At 36.1% G+C, this 16,956-nt stretch overlaps 3 protein-coding genes across 4 annotated transcripts; 2 read left to right on the top strand and 1 right to left on the bottom strand.

The window, feature by feature from the left end:
• Nucleotides 1-671: 671 nt before the first annotated feature.
• Nucleotides 672-8,007, top strand: LOC124828041 (uncharacterized). Its single transcript, XM_047301248.2, has 13 exons — nucleotides 672-982; nucleotides 1,147-1,474; nucleotides 1,747-1,921; nucleotides 1,996-2,045; nucleotides 2,975-3,067; nucleotides 3,146-3,234; nucleotides 3,752-3,830; nucleotides 4,591-4,673; nucleotides 5,156-5,234; nucleotides 5,357-6,080; nucleotides 6,416-6,502; nucleotides 6,621-7,200; nucleotides 7,399-8,007. Exons 1-13 carry the CDS (start codon nucleotides 951-953, stop codon nucleotides 7,538-7,540), a joined length of 2,541 nt encoding a protein of 846 aa, XP_047157204.1. The 5' UTR covers nucleotides 672-950; the 3' UTR covers nucleotides 7,541-8,007.
• A 702-nt stretch (nucleotides 8,008-8,709) lies between these two features.
• NRPB11 (DNA-directed RNA polymerase, RBP11-like protein) lies at nucleotides 8,710-11,073 on the top strand. Its single transcript, XM_047301246.2, has 5 exons — nucleotides 8,710-8,869; nucleotides 8,959-9,048; nucleotides 9,159-9,237; nucleotides 10,068-10,163; nucleotides 10,774-11,073. Exons 1-5 carry the CDS (start codon nucleotides 8,817-8,819, stop codon nucleotides 10,804-10,806), a joined length of 351 nt encoding a protein of 116 aa, XP_047157202.1. The 5' UTR covers nucleotides 8,710-8,816; the 3' UTR covers nucleotides 10,807-11,073.
• Nucleotides 11,074-12,576: 1,503 nt separating this feature from the next.
• On the bottom strand, nucleotides 12,577-16,340 carry CHX28 (cation/hydrogen exchanger 28). Of its 2 annotated transcripts, none has more exons than XM_088108607.1 (4): nucleotides 15,763-16,340; nucleotides 14,645-15,664; nucleotides 13,857-14,429; nucleotides 12,577-13,763 (listed from the first exon to the last, which is right to left on the bottom strand). In XM_088108607.1, exons 1-4 carry the CDS (start codon nucleotides 15,919-15,921, stop codon nucleotides 13,158-13,160), a joined length of 2,358 nt encoding a protein of 785 aa, XP_087964733.1. In that variant the 5' UTR covers nucleotides 15,922-16,340; the 3' UTR covers nucleotides 12,577-13,157. The 2 variants fall into 2 exon arrangements, with proteins under 2 accessions (XP_087964733.1, XP_047157229.1); XM_047301273.2 differs by having other exon boundaries at nucleotides 13,857-14,459; nucleotides 14,669-15,664.
• Between the last annotated feature and the right edge of the window lie 616 nt (nucleotides 16,341-16,956).

The raw sequence follows: 16,956 nt of genomic DNA, 5'->3' as shown, positions 1-16,956 counted from the left end.
AATAAAAATTTAAATATAATTATGAAATAATAAAAGATTTATGTAATCAGCATCACATTTCATATATAAAATGAAACTTCGAATTTGGATATCCGAATCTATATGCATCGGATATGCATATCCGATGAGCACGGTAATTATTTTTTAATATAAATTACTTTTATTAATTTTAATAAATTCATATAAATTAATTTATATTAATTAAAAATTATATTATTACTTATAAACATATAATTAAAGTTATATATATAACATATTAAACCTGCCTGAGATACTGATATATGAAATCTTCATCGGATCTCCACATCCGATTTCTACAAATTTGGATTATCATATTGATACTTTCATTTTCAATCTTTTAAATTCAAAATTAGTGCAAAGGTGCAAAGGTGTAGGGGTGTAGAGTTTTTTTTATAAAGATGAAATGAGGTGCAGGGATGCAAAGGTGCATGAGTGAAGGAATGCCAGGTGCAGCAAAAATGCATGTTTGGTGATAGGAGGAAAATGAAGTTGAAGTCAATATTGTACACAGAAATCCTCAATAATAAAAAATTAAACTTTTAAATCACTTGTTAATTAGGGACATTTTAGAAAATTGGAGGTGCAGATAAAATCCTTGGAGGTGCAGGATGAAGCAACGAGGAGTTTATACTCTCACAAGGCCCGGGTCGGCACATCGCGGTCGCTTCTCAATCGAATTGAATTAAATTGATTTGATTTTCTCTCTCTTCCGATTCCTCCTTCCTCGTCTCTCAGCACGACGCTAGTTACAGCACCCTCTCTCAAATCTCACCCCTTATTTTATTTTATTTTAATTTTATTTTTATTTTTCATTTAAAATTGCAATTCTCCAATTTTTATTTATAAAAAAAAGGAGAAGTAATTTTAGGAGGGGGAGGATCCCCTAAACACGAAAATTGAAATCTAAATCTACAACACCACAACACAAAATGGCATTTCACGTAGCTTGTCCAATTACATGGTAATGCTCTATGCTATGCCAACGCTAAGCTATCTTTCTCCAACTCTTTATGTTTTCCCCCTCTTCTCTTCTCTTTTCGATTAGTGGTCTCTATTATATATAGAGTTTCGCTTCACGCTCTTTATCTTTTGGTTTATTTCGTTTCGCTGTGGTGTTTTTTGCAGTCGTCGAATCTGTTTCTGTGCGCTAGGGTTTCCTCGCGGGGTTCAAGCTTCTGACGACGGTTCCGCTGCCAATGGCTTTACTCAGGACGTCGGCGAGCTTTGGGATTTTCTTGCCGACACATGCAGGGACGATGCTACCGTTCAGGTTTCTGTCCCCAAGGTTCTGCCGCCGCCTCCGCCGCCGCCTGACGGTCTTCCTCTCAACGCCGACGCGCTGGATGAATCTGCCTCCATGAAGGCCAAGCGCATCGCGCTACAGCGGAAGGGCGCCGCCGCCATGATCGCCGCCGAGGAGTACGCCCGCCGCTTTGAGTCTGGCGACGTTGTGGTGAGCCTTCTTTTCAGTCTTGAGTATGAGTGTTTGGCGTTGGTGCTGTCTGTTTGATGGAATTTAATTTCGTTGGTTTGTGTTAATTGTTGATTTTAGCTCAGTGCTGTTGGAATTTTGATGTTGAGGGCATGTTTGATAGACGAAGAGGATTTATCACTGTAGGGATTGTTCTGGATATGTAGTTGGGTGTAGAAGTGGTTTTAATTGTGGGGTATTTTGTTATGCTGGGTCTTAATAATGTGATGTGATTCTGCGGTTTGTTTTTGCAGAATACTCCAGGAAATGTTACCGGAGAGGAGCAGGGGCAAGCCAATAGGAGCTATTGTCGAATTTGCAAGTGCGGGGAGAATGAAGGAAGTGAGAAAGCTCAGAAGATGCTGTCGTGCAAAAGTTGTAGTAAAAAGTACCACAGGAACTGCTTGAGAAGTTGGGGTCGAAATAGAGGTAAGGTGGCTCGTGTGTATGTCAGCGTGGTCTAAGTGCTTTATATTCTCACGTAATGGATTTCTTTTTTGCAGATTTATTTCATTGGAGTTCATGGACCTGTCCTCTTTGCCGAATTTGTGAGGTAAGGAGTGGTGTGTGATGCTAATGGGCTTGTACCTTTTCATTATTGTTTGTTGGAAAGTTCACGTTATTTGTGAAAATGGTTGCTGGCTGGGTAATTGATCACACTCTCCTCTGGCTATCTATTTTGCAAAGTATGTTTGTATAGCGCTCTCTAGAATGAAAGTAGCAATGCTTTATCACCAGTGGTGGCTCATGTGATTTCCTTGAATTTTCGTTTGTATATCATATACTTCTGATATCGTTGCTTGACTTGAAAATTGATATTTATTTATTTTTTGGCAATATTTGGTGGAGTCTAAGATTTGCGTCTTTAATTGAATGTAATAAGACATTCGCTTTATCTGTACAGAATGGGAACTTGTCTATATGTATACCTTTTTTTTTAATTACAAGAAAGTCTTATTTATACCAGTGTCCAATCATTGTCTTTGGGATGTCTGCTGTTATTTAGTTTACTGTGTATATGTTTATCTAGAAATAGTTAAGTTTGGAGATTATGTCGTCATGTGGCCATATGATCGAATCATGTTTCTTAGCATTCACTGTGAACCTAATAATAGCCTGCTTTGTGTATGATCATATACTGGTTGATTTTAAATATCCCTGAAATACAGCTTTTATTTCCATGTGAAGTGTTTAGAATAGCTGGTTTCTCGTGTACTTCAGCTTGATGTTCGATTGATTGATGAATTTGACTAGTACCCAAGCACAGGGGAACCCACCTTCTAAAGCCAGCTATTAAGGGGAAAGAATCATACACATAAATACTACAAAACCCGAGTATCCCATAGTAGTTACTGTGGGACTTTGGCAACCTATAATACTTAAGCTCCTGTTGAAATTGAACATCTTCATAGAAAAGTTCCATATACCAGCTAATATTTAATTGGATTTCTGGTGGTCTTATGCTTAAGTTCCTTCATCCAGGCTTGCAGAAGGACTGGTGATCCAAGTAAGTTCATGTTTTGCAAAAGGTGCGATGGTGCTTATCATTGTTACTGTCTGCAACCTCCTCATAAGGTAGATTGTGTAACCTTTCTAGTGAGCTTAATATTGATTTTATATATGCCATTTCATTCATTATTATGCATAATGCAGAGTGTTTGTAACGGGCCCTATTTGTGCACAAAACACGCAAGGTGTCACAGTTGTGGGTCAAATGTCCCTGGAAATGGATTAAGTGTGAGGTATGAATTCTGAATAGCTTAGCTTTTGCTTTGACTCTTACTGTTTTTGATTATTTATTGTGATGTAGCCCTTCTATAATGACTCCATTGATGCCCATATGAATGTCGTAAGATGAAAGATAAGTTAGTTTTGTAGTCAAAGTCCATCTTCCTGGTTGAAACAAAGGAAAAATTTGATGTTTTTTTCTTCCAAGTACCACTCTCTATTTTATTTGTTAACTATATTGCCTTTTGCTCTAAGAGTTTCAGAAATGATAAGTGGTGCTTTTTTTATTTTTAACTCATGAATTTAAACACTTTATCTTCCTCATATTTGAAGTGTGTACTTGCATTTTCTTTTTATAATTTCAGACATGCGCAAGTCTAGTGGAATACTTGAAGTAGTTTAACGTTTTCTTTGTCCTTATGTTTTACATGGCTCCATGGCAGTTAATTCCTGCCTTTCCTTGCTGATTCATCGTATTTTAATTAAGGGATGGACTTACCATTCTTTTTTTGTTTCCTAAAAAATGGATAGGTGGTTTATGGCATACACAAACTGCGATGCATGTGGAAGATTGTTTACAAAAGGGAACTACTGTCCCGTTTGCTTGAAGGTTAGCATCTCTACCAATCTTCCTTTCTTGAATGGTTCGTGGAATAGAATACAACTCTGCTTCACTGGGGGAAGTTCCCATAACAGTCTTAGAAGCAATTTCTTTCTATCTTTGTGTGTGTATTTTGTTTTTTACGAATTTTATCTGCAGGTTATCATATTTCATCTGTGTGATATTTTGAACCATGAATGGTTTACCGAATAGAATACAGCCCTGCATCATTGGGGGAAGTTCCTAGAACAGTCTTAGATGCAATTTCTTTCTATCTTTGTGTGTGTATTTGCTTTTTCACGAACTTATCTGCAGGTTATCATATTTCATCTGTGTGGTATTTTGAACCATGAATGGTTTACGGAATAGAATACAGCCCTGCATCATTAGGGGAAGTTTCTATAACAGTCTTAGAAGTATTTTCTTTCTATCTTTGTGTGTGTACTCGTGTTTTCATGGAATCTGCAGCTTTTCATATTTCATTAATGATATTTGTAACCATGAATAAAGTTGTGCACTCATCCTTGCGCTGGCTTTTCAAATATTGTCTTGAAGTGTGAAATAGGTTTACAAGGTCTCTTGTCCATCCTATGTCCATCTCTGATATTATGCTGTACTTGTATTAATATAAGTTTATTTCATCTTGGCCTCTCTTCCTTATCTCTTTTTGTACCCAACCTGAATACTATGTTATATTTGGAAAAATTAAACAATGATGGAAGAACAGGAGTTCTTAATGCTCACTGTAAGTTTTTGACTTATTTTGTAGGTCTACAGAGATTCAGAATCAACACCTATGGTTTGCTGTGATACTTGCCAGCTTTGGGTACATTGTCAGTGTGATAATATCAGGTTAGTTTACCCGTCACATTTGTGAAGTTGGACTGCTTTCAAGCTTTCATGTCATATGGACTGTTTTTATGTGCAATTTTGGAATACATATTTAGGAATATTCTTCGGTTTTATTATGCTGTAGACAATGATTACATTTTAGTTTTTCTTCTTGATCCTAACTTTTTAGTGCCTGCTGGATTAGTATTTGGGTTTTAATCATGCATCTGTATATCTGGAATGGAAGGTATTGTGTGGTTGACTTCTTGTGCAACACACTTAAATTGAAATTAACACTTAAAGCAAATTGCACTCAATCTTTTTGACATACATGATTAGTCTCTATTAATATTTTTCTGTTTCTAGTTTTTTATTCAACATTTTTGTTTGAATGGAGTGCTTGTTGATGTGCCCCGATTTACTATATAAATCACGACTTCATTGGCCTTCCTGTTTTGACAATGACATTAGTAGAATCTTGTTTCTGGAATAATGTTTTGCAGTGATGAAAAATATCACCAGTTTCAAGTTGATGGGAATTTGCAGTATAAATGTCCTACTTGTCGTGGGGAATGTTATCAGGTATGTTGTATATGCCTTCAATATATAGTTACTTTTTATCTCCCATGGAAAAACTCTTTGAGATAAGTAAACTGTGATCTTTTATTATCTCCATCCATCTTATATGGATCTGTGTGCTTCAGGTCAAGAATCCTGAAGATGCCGCACAAGAGATTTGGAGGAGAAGGAATGTTGCTGAGAAAGATTTGATTGCTAGCTTGAGGGCTGCAGCTGGTTTGCCCACTCAAGACGAGATATTTTCCATTTCACCATTTTCAGATGATGAGGATAGTGGGCCTTTAAAATTAAAGAGTGAATATACCCGTTCCTTTAAGTTCTCTTTGAAGAATTTGTCCAATGACTCACCAAAGAAGAAATCTTCAAGCAAAAAAACTGCTAAGAGAAAAGACTCTGAGTCATTTATGACTAATAAAATTGACACACATAATAGTTTTGAAGGACACAGTGATATTAAATCTTTGCATAGCTTAGATGATGATAAGAATGATGATGTACAATCCCAGAGAAATGATGGTCCAGATGTTTACTCATCACCTGCTACTGGAAGCTTGAGTCAAACCGAAGCATCTTTCCCTATTAGTCAACCAGGAGTTTTGAAGCATAAGTTTGTTGATGAGGTGATGGTCAGTGATGAAGAGAGGAAACCTAGAGTTGTTCGAATTAAAAGCAACAAGCCAAATGTTCTGGATAGTGAAGAGGAAAGTGGAAAACAGAGTGTTAAAACTCAGAATGTGAAAGGGAAGAAGCTGGTTATAAATTTGGGAGCACGGAAAATTAATGTGGCCAGTTCCCCACGGTCTGATACGTCAAGCTGCCAAAAAGATCAAGATCTGGTGACTGTTAATGGTATACATCTTATATCTTTATGTTGTTCCCCTTGTTGCTTGAGAAATAGTGATTGTGTGGTTTGATTTTTGTAGAAGTGGTATATGGCTTATTTTTTCGTCAATTCTTTCTCCCTATTAAAACATTGACCCATTTTAGACATTATCCGGGATAAAATTTTTAATCTTCCTGCCAAATAATTACGAATGTGCCACAACAATTAAAGTTACTGTTTGACTTGTATCTGCATTTTGTGTATATTTGCATGCATTCTTGAATGGTTTGGTTGCGCTCTCCGGTTCTGTTTCTTTCCTCTTTCATTTTTGTGTGATTTTTTCCGTTCATATTTCTTTCAGGAAATGAAGATATGAGCCAATCCAAGAAGGGGGAGAGATTTGCATTAGATAGACAGGACGGCACAGCTAGGCATATTGATGGTAAAGGTACACCCCCCGCACCATAAACTTTGATTATTGCCTTCCATTATTGGCTGACAATTTATCTTATGTTTACGTGAGCTATCTTGAATAAAAACTTGCCCAATTTTCATGTGATTTTCAGGAAATAGAGTTGACTCTGGACAATCAAAACTTTTTACCGTTTCGGGGAGAGAAGGAAATTTGATTAAGCTGGGAAAAGTTAAGCCAGATGTTTCTGAATTCAACCTAACTGCCGGTAGGGGCAATATGTCTGATGGGCGTTTAAAACATAGTAGTGATGGGATGATTGGTCAGGTTGGAATCAAAGCCATATCAAGAGGTGAAAGAACGAATTTGGGGAAGCAATCAGAAGGTAGCTCTGATGCAAATGAGGAGGTAGATGACAATAATAATCGTACACCTTCTCATTCTTTGCCAAAAGATTCTAAACCTTTACTAAGATTTAAATTCAAGAAACCTAGCGTTGAAACTCAAAATTCCCCTCATCGGGAGGAGGAGAAGGCGACAATCAAGGGCCAAAGGTCAAAAAGGAAGAGACCTTCACCTTTTAAAACACCATTTAATGAGTCTGAAGGTGTAAGTCAATCACATCAAGACAGTGCAATGGATGAGATCATGGATGCAAACTGGATTTTAATGAAATTGGGAAATGATGCAATTGGAAAGAGAGTTGAAGTTCATCAGACATCTGACAATTCTTGGTTAGTGCCTTCTGTGACTTTTTGTTAATTGACGGGGAAAACCGAGTATTAAATAATATAGCACACTAGTGGTTTAGGCATCGTAGAAATTAGTTTTTTTTTTTATCAAAGGAAGTCTGTTATGTTCTTTTTCCCCAAAATTCCACTTCGCAGTATATTACAGTTTATGCTTCTTGACGACCTTTCATTTTTGTTCAGGCACAAGGGAGTGGTTACTGACGTAGTTGAAGGCACTTCGAAGTTGTATGTTGCGTTAGACGATGGGAAAATGAAGACCTTGGAACTCAGGAAACAGGGGGTCCGTTTTGTTCCTCAAAAGCAGAAGAGATCCAAGACATGAACTACACTTATCCATCACCCATAGTGACCATTTAATGTGGAGACCTTTTTTAATTGACTTCGAAGATTTTTCATCTTTATGGTCTCTTGCTGAATTTATATTCGTAGCTGCTCACATTGCCGCTGATTTTTGGGTGAAGCATTCTCGATTGGAGCAAACTTAAGTTTTCTTGAAAGAATTAACCATTTACTCAGTCCTCTTTCTGGGCTTTAGGTTCTCTCGATTGCGAGTTAGATTTTTGTTGCTTTTCTACATGTATCTGATTTCAAAGTAGATTACCTATGGTGTATAGGTCATCATTTCTGTAGAATAGATAAGTAAAGGCGAAGCTGTTAGCTGTATGATTAGTGTTGTTAGTTGTTTTTGTGAGTTCAAGGCTTCATGAATTGAGATATTTGTCTTGAATGATGAAACTGTTGTCATCTTGTTAAAGTAGATGGTAGTTTACTCTGCCTTTTCGCCCTTCATATTTGCACTTGCATCCACTAAGATTGTCCTTTGAAACAAATAGAAACATGTGCTTGGGTAGGAACATAACACGAACATGTGTAAAAATAAATCGTTAAACAAGCACAGGTGAAGTCGATTCTGCAAATTTCAATACACAAGATTGTGAAGTATTTTGTTGTATTGAAATAAAAACTAGTTACATTGAATGTTATTTTTGTCTAAACAAATTATAAATAACTTGTTAATGACGCTATCACAACATGAATGAACATGCTGTCGTCCGTGCATCACTCCTCGGTGATGGATGGGTATTGTTATACAAATTTGTATTAGTTATAAAAATTAAATTACTTTAATAATTAATCAAATAACTAAAATATTACAATTTTAGCTCCAACTACCTTTTTCTTGCCCTCATACTCTCTTTTCATTTCCATCTCTTGAACATTAACCTATTTTTAGTATCTAATGAAAACTATTTTCTCAGTTGTGTATTTGATGTGTGTGTGTGTGTGTGTATATATATATATATATATATATATATATATATATATATATATATATATATATATATAACAAAAACTACTTTCTATCATGTCATGGAGAATAATATATATATTATAATGCACAGTAAAAACATATATTATATTAAGCCTTGGTTAGAATAACAATAAGGGAGTGCGAGGTTTTGGGTTAATGTTTATGGTTGAAGAGAACATGTTGGGCCTGGCCCGTTTTAAATGATGGTATTTGATTTGAAGAGTGGTGGAAGGAGGGAGGAAGAAAGAATAGACAGACATAGCATAGAGAGAAAAGAACTGAAGCTATGAATGCTCCAGATCGTTATGAGCGTTTCGTCGTACCTGAAGGCACCAAAAAGTAACTATTTCTTCTCTCAATCCTTTTCTTCCTCCTTTTATTTGCATTTCCTGATTCTCATTTTTTTTTTCATACAACGTTGAAAATAGGGTCTCTTACGAGAGGGACACCAAGATCATCAATGCCGCCTCCTTCACCATTGAGCGAGAGGAACACACCATCGGCAACATCTTGCGCATGTATAAATACCTTTCCCTTTACTCTTAATTTTTAATTTTAATTCAATCACCGCGAAACCCTAACTTTTCTTTGCTGCTGCTGTTTCTGTTTGCAATGAATTGATATTCAGGCAGCTCCACAGAGACCCCAACGTGTTATTTGCTGGATACAAGCTTCCCCACCCTCTTCAGTATAAAATCATTGTCAGGGTGAGATAACGAGTTTTTCGTGTCATCAATTGGCTTCAATTTTTTCTATTTTCATGGAATATATATATATATATATATATATATATATATATATATATATATATATATATATATTATTATTTTTCTACTTTTCGAAAGTTTTTCAAGTAAGAATTTAGTTGTAAGCTATTCTGATCAGATGTAGTTTAGGGGTAAAGAATAAGAAGACGCAAATTCTACTTTAGTTGGAAATCAGGATGCGTTCTATTGTTGTCCTGTTGCTAGAATTTGGATGTAAATGAACTGAACTGATGGTGTGTAAACCTAAGAAGAAGAGATATGACACTGGGCATAAATATGGTAGGATTCTGGTATGACTTGGAACAGGGAAACATGGAATTTTTTAGTAATCATAATTCACAGCATTTTGCTATGTACAAAGCTTAAAACTAAAATGAAAATTTGAATTGGAGGAGAGAATTTATATTTTAAAATGAGCGTGACTTACTCTACGGTTGATAAAATGTTAAAAATAAAATTTTATCTAATAGTCCAAAAGGTAAAAGCGAAAAAATTATGAGCATGCAATTAAAAATTATCTAATTGTGTATGCAGTGTTGGACATAGATTTTTTACGACTTAACATGTTCACTATTTGGCAGTGCCTTTGCTTCATAGTTTTAGACCCATTTGGTTGCCTCCATCTGTCTCTATTTTAGTATTTTGATATGCAGGCATTATAGTTTCTTTCTTATTTTCCAGGAACTGGGGAGTACTTACCTATTTCTTTTTGTTTTTTATGGGAAATAATAGTTATTTGAGCATTATTTGTTATGTTGTTTTTGTTGTAGATACATACTACAAGCCAGTCTTCGCCAATGCAGGCATATAACCAGTCTATTAATGATCTGGACAGGGAACTTGATCATCTGAAGAATGCCTTTGAGGTAAAAGCGTCTTTTTCTTATTCTTAGTGCAGTATATCGAAATTCTGACCTTTTTATTCGGGATCTCTTTTAACTATTGAATAGACTATCGGCCATTACGACCTCACCATTGTTTTGCATTGGTCTCATTTCAATTTTATTACCTAACCTAGAAAGTAGTTGTAGATTTTCGAAGTTAGATTTGTATATCACTTTTGTGTCTCCGATGCTTACTTGGATCTCTATGGATAAATTGGATATTGACTTAGGTTCAGTATTTGTAACTCACTTTTGACATTGTCTACACCTCTACCCATGGCAGCCACTCATATTTTTTTTCTAGAGTCATTTTAGAAATATGTATGTCTAATTAAGGACATCAATGCCACACGTGGGATTCAGACATAGATTTTGCTTAATCTGGGAATGCAACCTCTTGAATGTCAGATAATCAATTACCAATGTCTCTTGATGGCTTTTATGGGGTGACCTAATAGCTACTTCAAACATTATTACTATCATTCTAAACAGTACATCTTAGAAATGATTGTAGTATGTATGGATCATGTTCAGTATTATTATTTGATTTTTTGATGGGCCGGTCGTAACATGTTCAAAATTCTTACTGCAGGCAGAGATGTTGAAGTTTTCAAGGGACTATTGATTGGATGGTGTCACGTTACATGCCCTGGCAGATATTTTTGAAATAGTGAATCACTTCTGCCAAATGGAATTTAAATGGGATTTGAGCATTTTGGGAGATTTGTTAAATATGGTTCTGTTGAAGAAATTTTAACATTTGTAAACAGTTACTTTATGACAGTTATGACAGCAATTGTTAGTAAATAGCTGTATGTATGGATGATATAAATTGCTGAGGACTTTTCGTGAGGATTAATCAATCATATTGGCTGAATTATTTTGGTTAAAATTATTCAGTAATCATTAATCATATATATTGTTTGGAGTATGCTTTAGTCATTTAGGTGCAATTATTAGTGAAATTTAACGAATTTTCTCATAATATGGTCTAAATCTATTGTAAAATTACTTCAAGTCAGCACGATAAAAATGTCAGTCTTGTTCTCTCCTAGAAGCACCATCTGATGTAAACCTGGCATGATAATTTTAAGTGTTTTATTTAATGTCTTAATTAATGTGATTAATACTGAATAAAGTGAATGTTAGTAGGTAATATTTATAAGAAAAGGTAGAATTTGTAGAATGTATCATTCAACCTGTGCGAGATAACAAAGCCCTCCCTATAAAGATAAAATAAGTAATAAATTCCTAAGATAAGAGTAAAATAATGTTTGGAATTGGAAAGAAATGAAAGAATTTTTCAATATCCAAACACTTTCCTTTACCAAAGTATAAAAAATAACAGTAATAGATAAACTCATTCCTACAAAATTTAGAATAAAATAATACATCATCTTCCGCTTCTTTACAAGAACTATATGGAACTTTTAGCTAAGGGACTTGTTTCACAAACAAAACCGACAAAAATGACCTCAATTCATGATTTAAAATGACATCAATTCATCAGAAAAAAAAAAAAAAACCTCCAGCTGCACAATCAAGATGTTTGGCAATGCCTCACTATGTAAAAAATGCTTGCTTGCTGCACCAAATTGCCAACAGCATTTCAGCAGCTGCTTCCGAATTGTCCACCGAATGCATAGCAAAATGACACACCAAACTGCTGTTTTTTCTCACGGTGCCAAAACTACCAGCCAGCTGCTCGATAAATTGCTTCACCGAACAAGTTTGCATATGCTGGTTATGCCACCTAGATGCTTTCATTTTTCACCAAGACCCGAATTTTGAATTGATACACTGCCTCTTTCTCATAATTTCATCTTGCACCAGCACCCCTTGACCAATGCTCCTTGCCAAAAAAACCAAACCACTTCAAAATCCGCATCGTTTTCAATTGCATGCCACGAACAGAAAATTCAATCACTCACCAATTATCGCAGGAGATCACCGCTTGCACTTAATTCAAATAACGTGCCGAAATTGTTCATGAAGTTGTCCTGCACCGCGAACCAACCACCGAACAGCTGCTCCCAATTTACGTAAGAAAGCAATACCCATTGCATGCTATCTCATGCTTAATTCACGCCAAGGATGCACCGTCTTCACCGCTTCCATTATTGTCGTTCACTCCAACTCGTGCCATGCAGCCCCGATCCAACAATTCTTGCACGCCATGCACCAAAAGAGCGCCAACAATGATAGCTTCGCTTTCTTCAAGAATGGAATCACGGCTCAACAAATGCACCATTTCAATGCTACTCAACGCTTGACGCTTTCAATTTCTCAACAATGGCAACGCAATCACGTTACAAATTCACCGAATCTCAAGCAGTCAAGTATAGAAACAGGATTTGACAACAAAATCAGCGACCAAAAACATACCAAATTGTGACAAATAGGTACGGAATTCTTGGTTGCGACTGAATTGTGAATTTTGATCTTCTTTTCAAGTTCGATGAACTGACTAGGAGATAGCTATATCAGCAATTAATAGTAAGTATCTGTGTATGGTTTTTATAGCTGATGGATTTGGTAAAGAGGTATTTACAACTTTCCGTGAATTCTATTGTAGAATTAATTACCTGAAGTTAGAATGGTTTTTTGTTCTCTTCATCTTCTTGTAGTCTATTTAAGAATCAACATTATTAGAAGCAACTAGTTGCAGGATTTATTCCACAAATCGAATAGTGTAGGGAGATATGTTTCTGTGGGGCGACCTCTCGATGTTGTTTTAATTTTCCTTTCGACTTGCTTCTCAGCTTAAATTTGTCGAATGTTTTTCCTATAAGGATTTGTAGAGTGCCTTTGTAGACATGTATGCTGAATGCAATTTTTGTTGATTGCAACATTCTGAGTAAATCTATCAAATTGTACATTTATCTATACAATTAATTTTCACAGTGGTTCTAGCAATTCGATGTTTCTCTGCTACAGTTTGTATCTGTTCCTACACTACCTATCCATTTACATGTACTACATGATAGTGAAGTCCTCGTCAAGGCCATCTAGTTCTCCTCTAAGTTTGTGTTGTTGAATTATCAATACAGAAACTGACTTTGAAAAGTCTGGTCCTGAAAGAACGTCCCCTATTGGTCCGAGTTCTGGACACTGTTGCCAGTCATTCATACCCTTTGTCAATACGGAGTTTGCTCCAGCTTTTCTTCCTACAATGACAAGTGAGTATTCTCCTTCAAATGATTTAAGAGTAGAGAAGGTCTCTGATGCATTTGACAGATGCTTCTCCAAATAAGCAATGCGACCTCCAACTATATGCTGTTCATAGAACTGTGCAAAGCATTCATCATCCAATCCCATCTCCTCCTCCTCTGGGAGGCTGACCCTATAAGCCGCCAGTCTTGTAGATTCTGCACTGGTATCTACCAGGAATCTTATCACTGTCACGTGTACTCCTTGATGCCATGCCACACGACCCACATAACAAAGTGCCTCTCTATCATCTCTTCCGCCAATGAATATTGCTGCTACTTTAACTGATTGCTGAGACCTTGATATTTTCCCAATTGACCCAAAACCTCTGTTCACTAGAATTCCCACCGAACAAGGAGAGTTCTTTAATAACTGTTCAACAAAATGTCTATCAGTGCAGAAACTACAAGCTCTCTGAGATAATATTAAAAAGAATTTATTTCCCTGACAATGACATTACATTACCTTTCGGTTCACATGTCTGAAGCCTGGATTTCCACCATCCAATTTTCCGTCCTGACGCTGGTTCCTGTGGAATGGAAGTATAATGAGGGCAATCATCAAGTCCTCTGCTAAAACGCAGATGTTCTGTGCCATGTTATTGATTGTTGACAGTGCCAACGCTCTCTTGAGAGTAATACCATCTCCATCATTATCGATGTACGCTTGAAACAAGTTCGTTATTTGTTCTCTCATCTCTACCACGGCCTTGTCTTTTATAGTATTACTTTGTACTCCTTCACCATTCTGCATAACTGATGATATATGTTCAGTTAATTCAATAATTTCTGCGACATATATTACCATGCCAGGGTCTGATATCCCTCTTGAGATCTCCATGAAGTTGATGGAAGAAGGAACATTATCAAGTCCGTGAAGGCACAAGAATATTCTCAACTCGCTTGATGGCTTTAACAATTGGAGGGCGTTGCTGTGAGTAGGTGCCCTTTTCCTGGCACGTTTGATGATCTGTGTCACAACTGCAGGGGCATGCACCACTGAGAAAAATATCGATGCCACCGACAGAAGGCCCGACGAGTCGGCACCATCTTTGATGCGACAAGTCAGCTGGTAATACAAGAGAATGATAATCAATTCACAAGATGATTTTCATTGCTAAACATGATTTCTGTTAAAATTATGAAAAAAATGCCCTCTTTATGCTGCATGCATCTAATTCACTAGACAATTAGGGATCAGGGATGGAAATCAAGGATGGAAACGTCAACATGATAAAAGGTACCACTTGGAATGCAAGTAATCAGGAAAATACTTGCCACTTTGATTGCCATGTAGATTTGAAAATGGCCCTTGGTCACGAGGAGCAATCCGATTAAAATAGATTCCCGCCAGTTAAATCCAAGTATTGCCCCAGAAATGAGTGTGCCAACAATTTTACCTGTGACGACTATCAAAATAGGTATAAAAAACCTAAGCCAAGTTGTAGGGTCTCCAGGTCTGAATTGGGTGACATTAGCTGCATTGCCCATCCACAAGAAGAACATGGGAAAGAAGATGGTGGACAACATGTAGTTGATTTTGCTGATAATCCATTTCGAAACTCTTCCATCACGGGGAAGACATATCCCTGTCATAAACGCACTTAGAACCGGACTAAAGTCGTATAGAGTCGAGGGGGAGCAAATCAAGACCATGAAGGCAACCGACAATACCAGATGCGACCCTTTCATGGGTCTGCCTTCAGGGTTCTCATTGTTCACCCATGCCATGAAAATCGGCGAAACCATCGCCGTGAACGTCGTCTGCACCACCACCGCAATTATTGTTTTTATGGCGTTCTTCAGCGTCCTTTCACTGTGATGCCCAATGCAGTATGCATCGGTTGGCATGAAAATGTAGCAAATTGAGAAAATCAACAAGCAGACTAAATCCGAGTGCATTCCTGCTGCTATCACAAGCTTTCCAATGTCTGATTTTCCTATCTTCATATTTGTTAGTAATCGCGTGAGAACCGGAGATGCTGAACTCGCTAGAAGAGCAGAGACGGAGATGGTGAATGCTACGCCTGTATGCCGTGAGAAGAAATGGAGAAATGGGACCATTGCAATGGATATCACGAAGGTGCAGAGTATCGCCGTGTATGCAACCAGAGCATCCTTGTTCGGGCGTTTGAACAGTACGTTGGGATCCATCTCTATACCCAAAGCAAACATGTAACACATCATCCCAAAATCCATGATAAATCCAAACGCTCTGTTGAATTCATCGAACAGTTTTCGTAAAAAAGGTATGTTCCCCAATACAATTCCTACCTGCAATTCATCATAAACAGCAAGTATCAGAAACTTTTCATCTTTTCTGCATGTTCTTGCATCATGTTGTTGTTCATAAGCACAGGAAGCTGGCTTACAACTATGTCAGAAGTAATGCGAGGTTGTGAATAGGGCTTTAGAAGGAAATGTAAACCGTTGCATGCAACCACCATGGCCATATACACGATGAAATTTTTTGCTAACTGAAGAATGAGGTACCCTAGCTTTTCTGAACATTGGGTGAACGGTATTGTCATGTCGATCCAAGCTTATATGTATATACTTTAATTATTATGTTATTATCTTTTTCCTTTTCTTTAGCTTACCATTTCTTACCAGGTACATTCTCATCTTGGAGACACGAATTTTTCCTTCTCGTTATTGTTTTGTTGATTATCATCAATTGTCTCCAATTTTTTGCCAATGTTTTTGGTTGAAGCGAGTGGTCGTGATTCATGGCTTGCTTTCAGGAGACAATGCAGGAACTCTCTCTCCAGTATCACACATATGTAGACACAATACGAGGATGCTAATAAACCGAAAATCATGGAATAATCACAAATCTTCTGCTAAATTTTCATCACTAGTTATTTCTAAATAATGTAATAGTGTGTACATGTCAATGTCTACATAGATTAATCAAACCTTTTAGATCTAGTAAAGATTGAAGGCAGTCTAAGTTCTAACACTTCTATTCAGAAATATTACTAATTTAAACAAAAGTATATTAAAAAATATAGAAGAACTATTTTATGCAATGATTAATAATAGTTCAAATATTAAAGAGATAAAACAATTATTATTTGATTTGATTAATGATATTAATTCACAAATCAGATTATTTGATCATGAGTACACACAATTAGTTCTATGACTGCATCTATTGTATCAGTATTCTTGCCAATTCACTACCTTTTATGAAATATAATTGTAGATAAATGTGATTTTAATAACTTTAATTTAATCTAAATTTTACTACTTTATTTAAACTATCAGTAATAAAATTTAGTCAATCAAAATGAAAGAATAAACTTAAAAATTAAAAATCGAGAAAATAATTTGTTTTCTAAAATTTAAAACTTACAAAAAAGTAGGCTAAATTGCAGATTTTATATTTTTCAATTTAAATTAACGAAAACAATACAAGATCTAACTTTTAGATTAAAAATTAAAATTTTAATTCAATCTTTATTTTTTATTCATGGAAAAAAAAAAGAAAATTATTCTTACACAATTAATATTTTATTTTATGGTTTAATACATATCTACCAATTTTAATAAAAAAAATTTAC

Source organism: Vigna umbellata, chromosome 3 (genome assembly GCF_029865625.1).
Source record: "Vigna umbellata cultivar VRB3 chromosome 3, Vumbellata_1.0, whole genome shotgun sequence".
Taxonomy (NCBI): domain Eukaryota; kingdom Viridiplantae; phylum Streptophyta; class Magnoliopsida; order Fabales; family Fabaceae; genus Vigna; species Vigna umbellata.
The sequence above is the reverse complement of the archived record's forward strand: the minus strand, read 5'-3'. Positions and strand labels throughout refer to the sequence as shown.

Excerpts from the sequence above, each read along its gene's own strand:
- LOC124828041 (XM_047301248.2), top strand. The coding sequence starts at position 951 with ATGGCATTTCACGTAGCTTGTCCAATTACATG. Across the intron at positions 983-1,146 it reads GTAGCTTGTCCAATTACATG|TCGTCGAATCTGTTTCTGTG; the intron begins GTAATGCTCTAT and ends TGTTTTTTGCAG. Across the intron at positions 3,068-3,145 it reads GTCTGCAACCTCCTCATAAG|AGTGTTTGTAACGGGCCCTA; the intron begins GTAGATTGTGTA and ends TGCATAATGCAG.
- NRPB11 (XM_047301246.2), top strand. The coding sequence starts at position 8,817 with ATGAATGCTCCAGATCGTTATGAGCGTTTCGTCGTACCTGAAGGCACC. Across the intron at positions 9,049-9,158 it reads ATCGGCAACATCTTGCGCAT|GCAGCTCCACAGAGACCCCA; the intron begins GTATAAATACCT and ends ATTGATATTCAG. Across the intron at positions 10,164-10,773 it reads ATCTGAAGAATGCCTTTGAG|GCAGAGATGTTGAAGTTTTC; the intron begins GTAAAAGCGTCT and ends TTCTTACTGCAG.
- CHX28 (XM_047301273.2), bottom strand. The coding sequence starts at position 15,921 with ATGACAATACCGTTCACCCAATGTTCAGAAAAGCTAGGGTACCTCATT. Across the intron at positions 15,665-15,762 it reads GCATTACTTCTGACATAGTT|GTAGGAATTGTATTGGGGAA; the intron begins GTAAGCCAGCTT and ends GATGAATTGCAG. Across the intron at positions 13,764-13,856 it reads TCAGACATGTGAACCGAAAG|TTATTAAAGAACTCTCCTTG; the intron begins GTAATGTAATGT and ends TTTGTTGAACAG.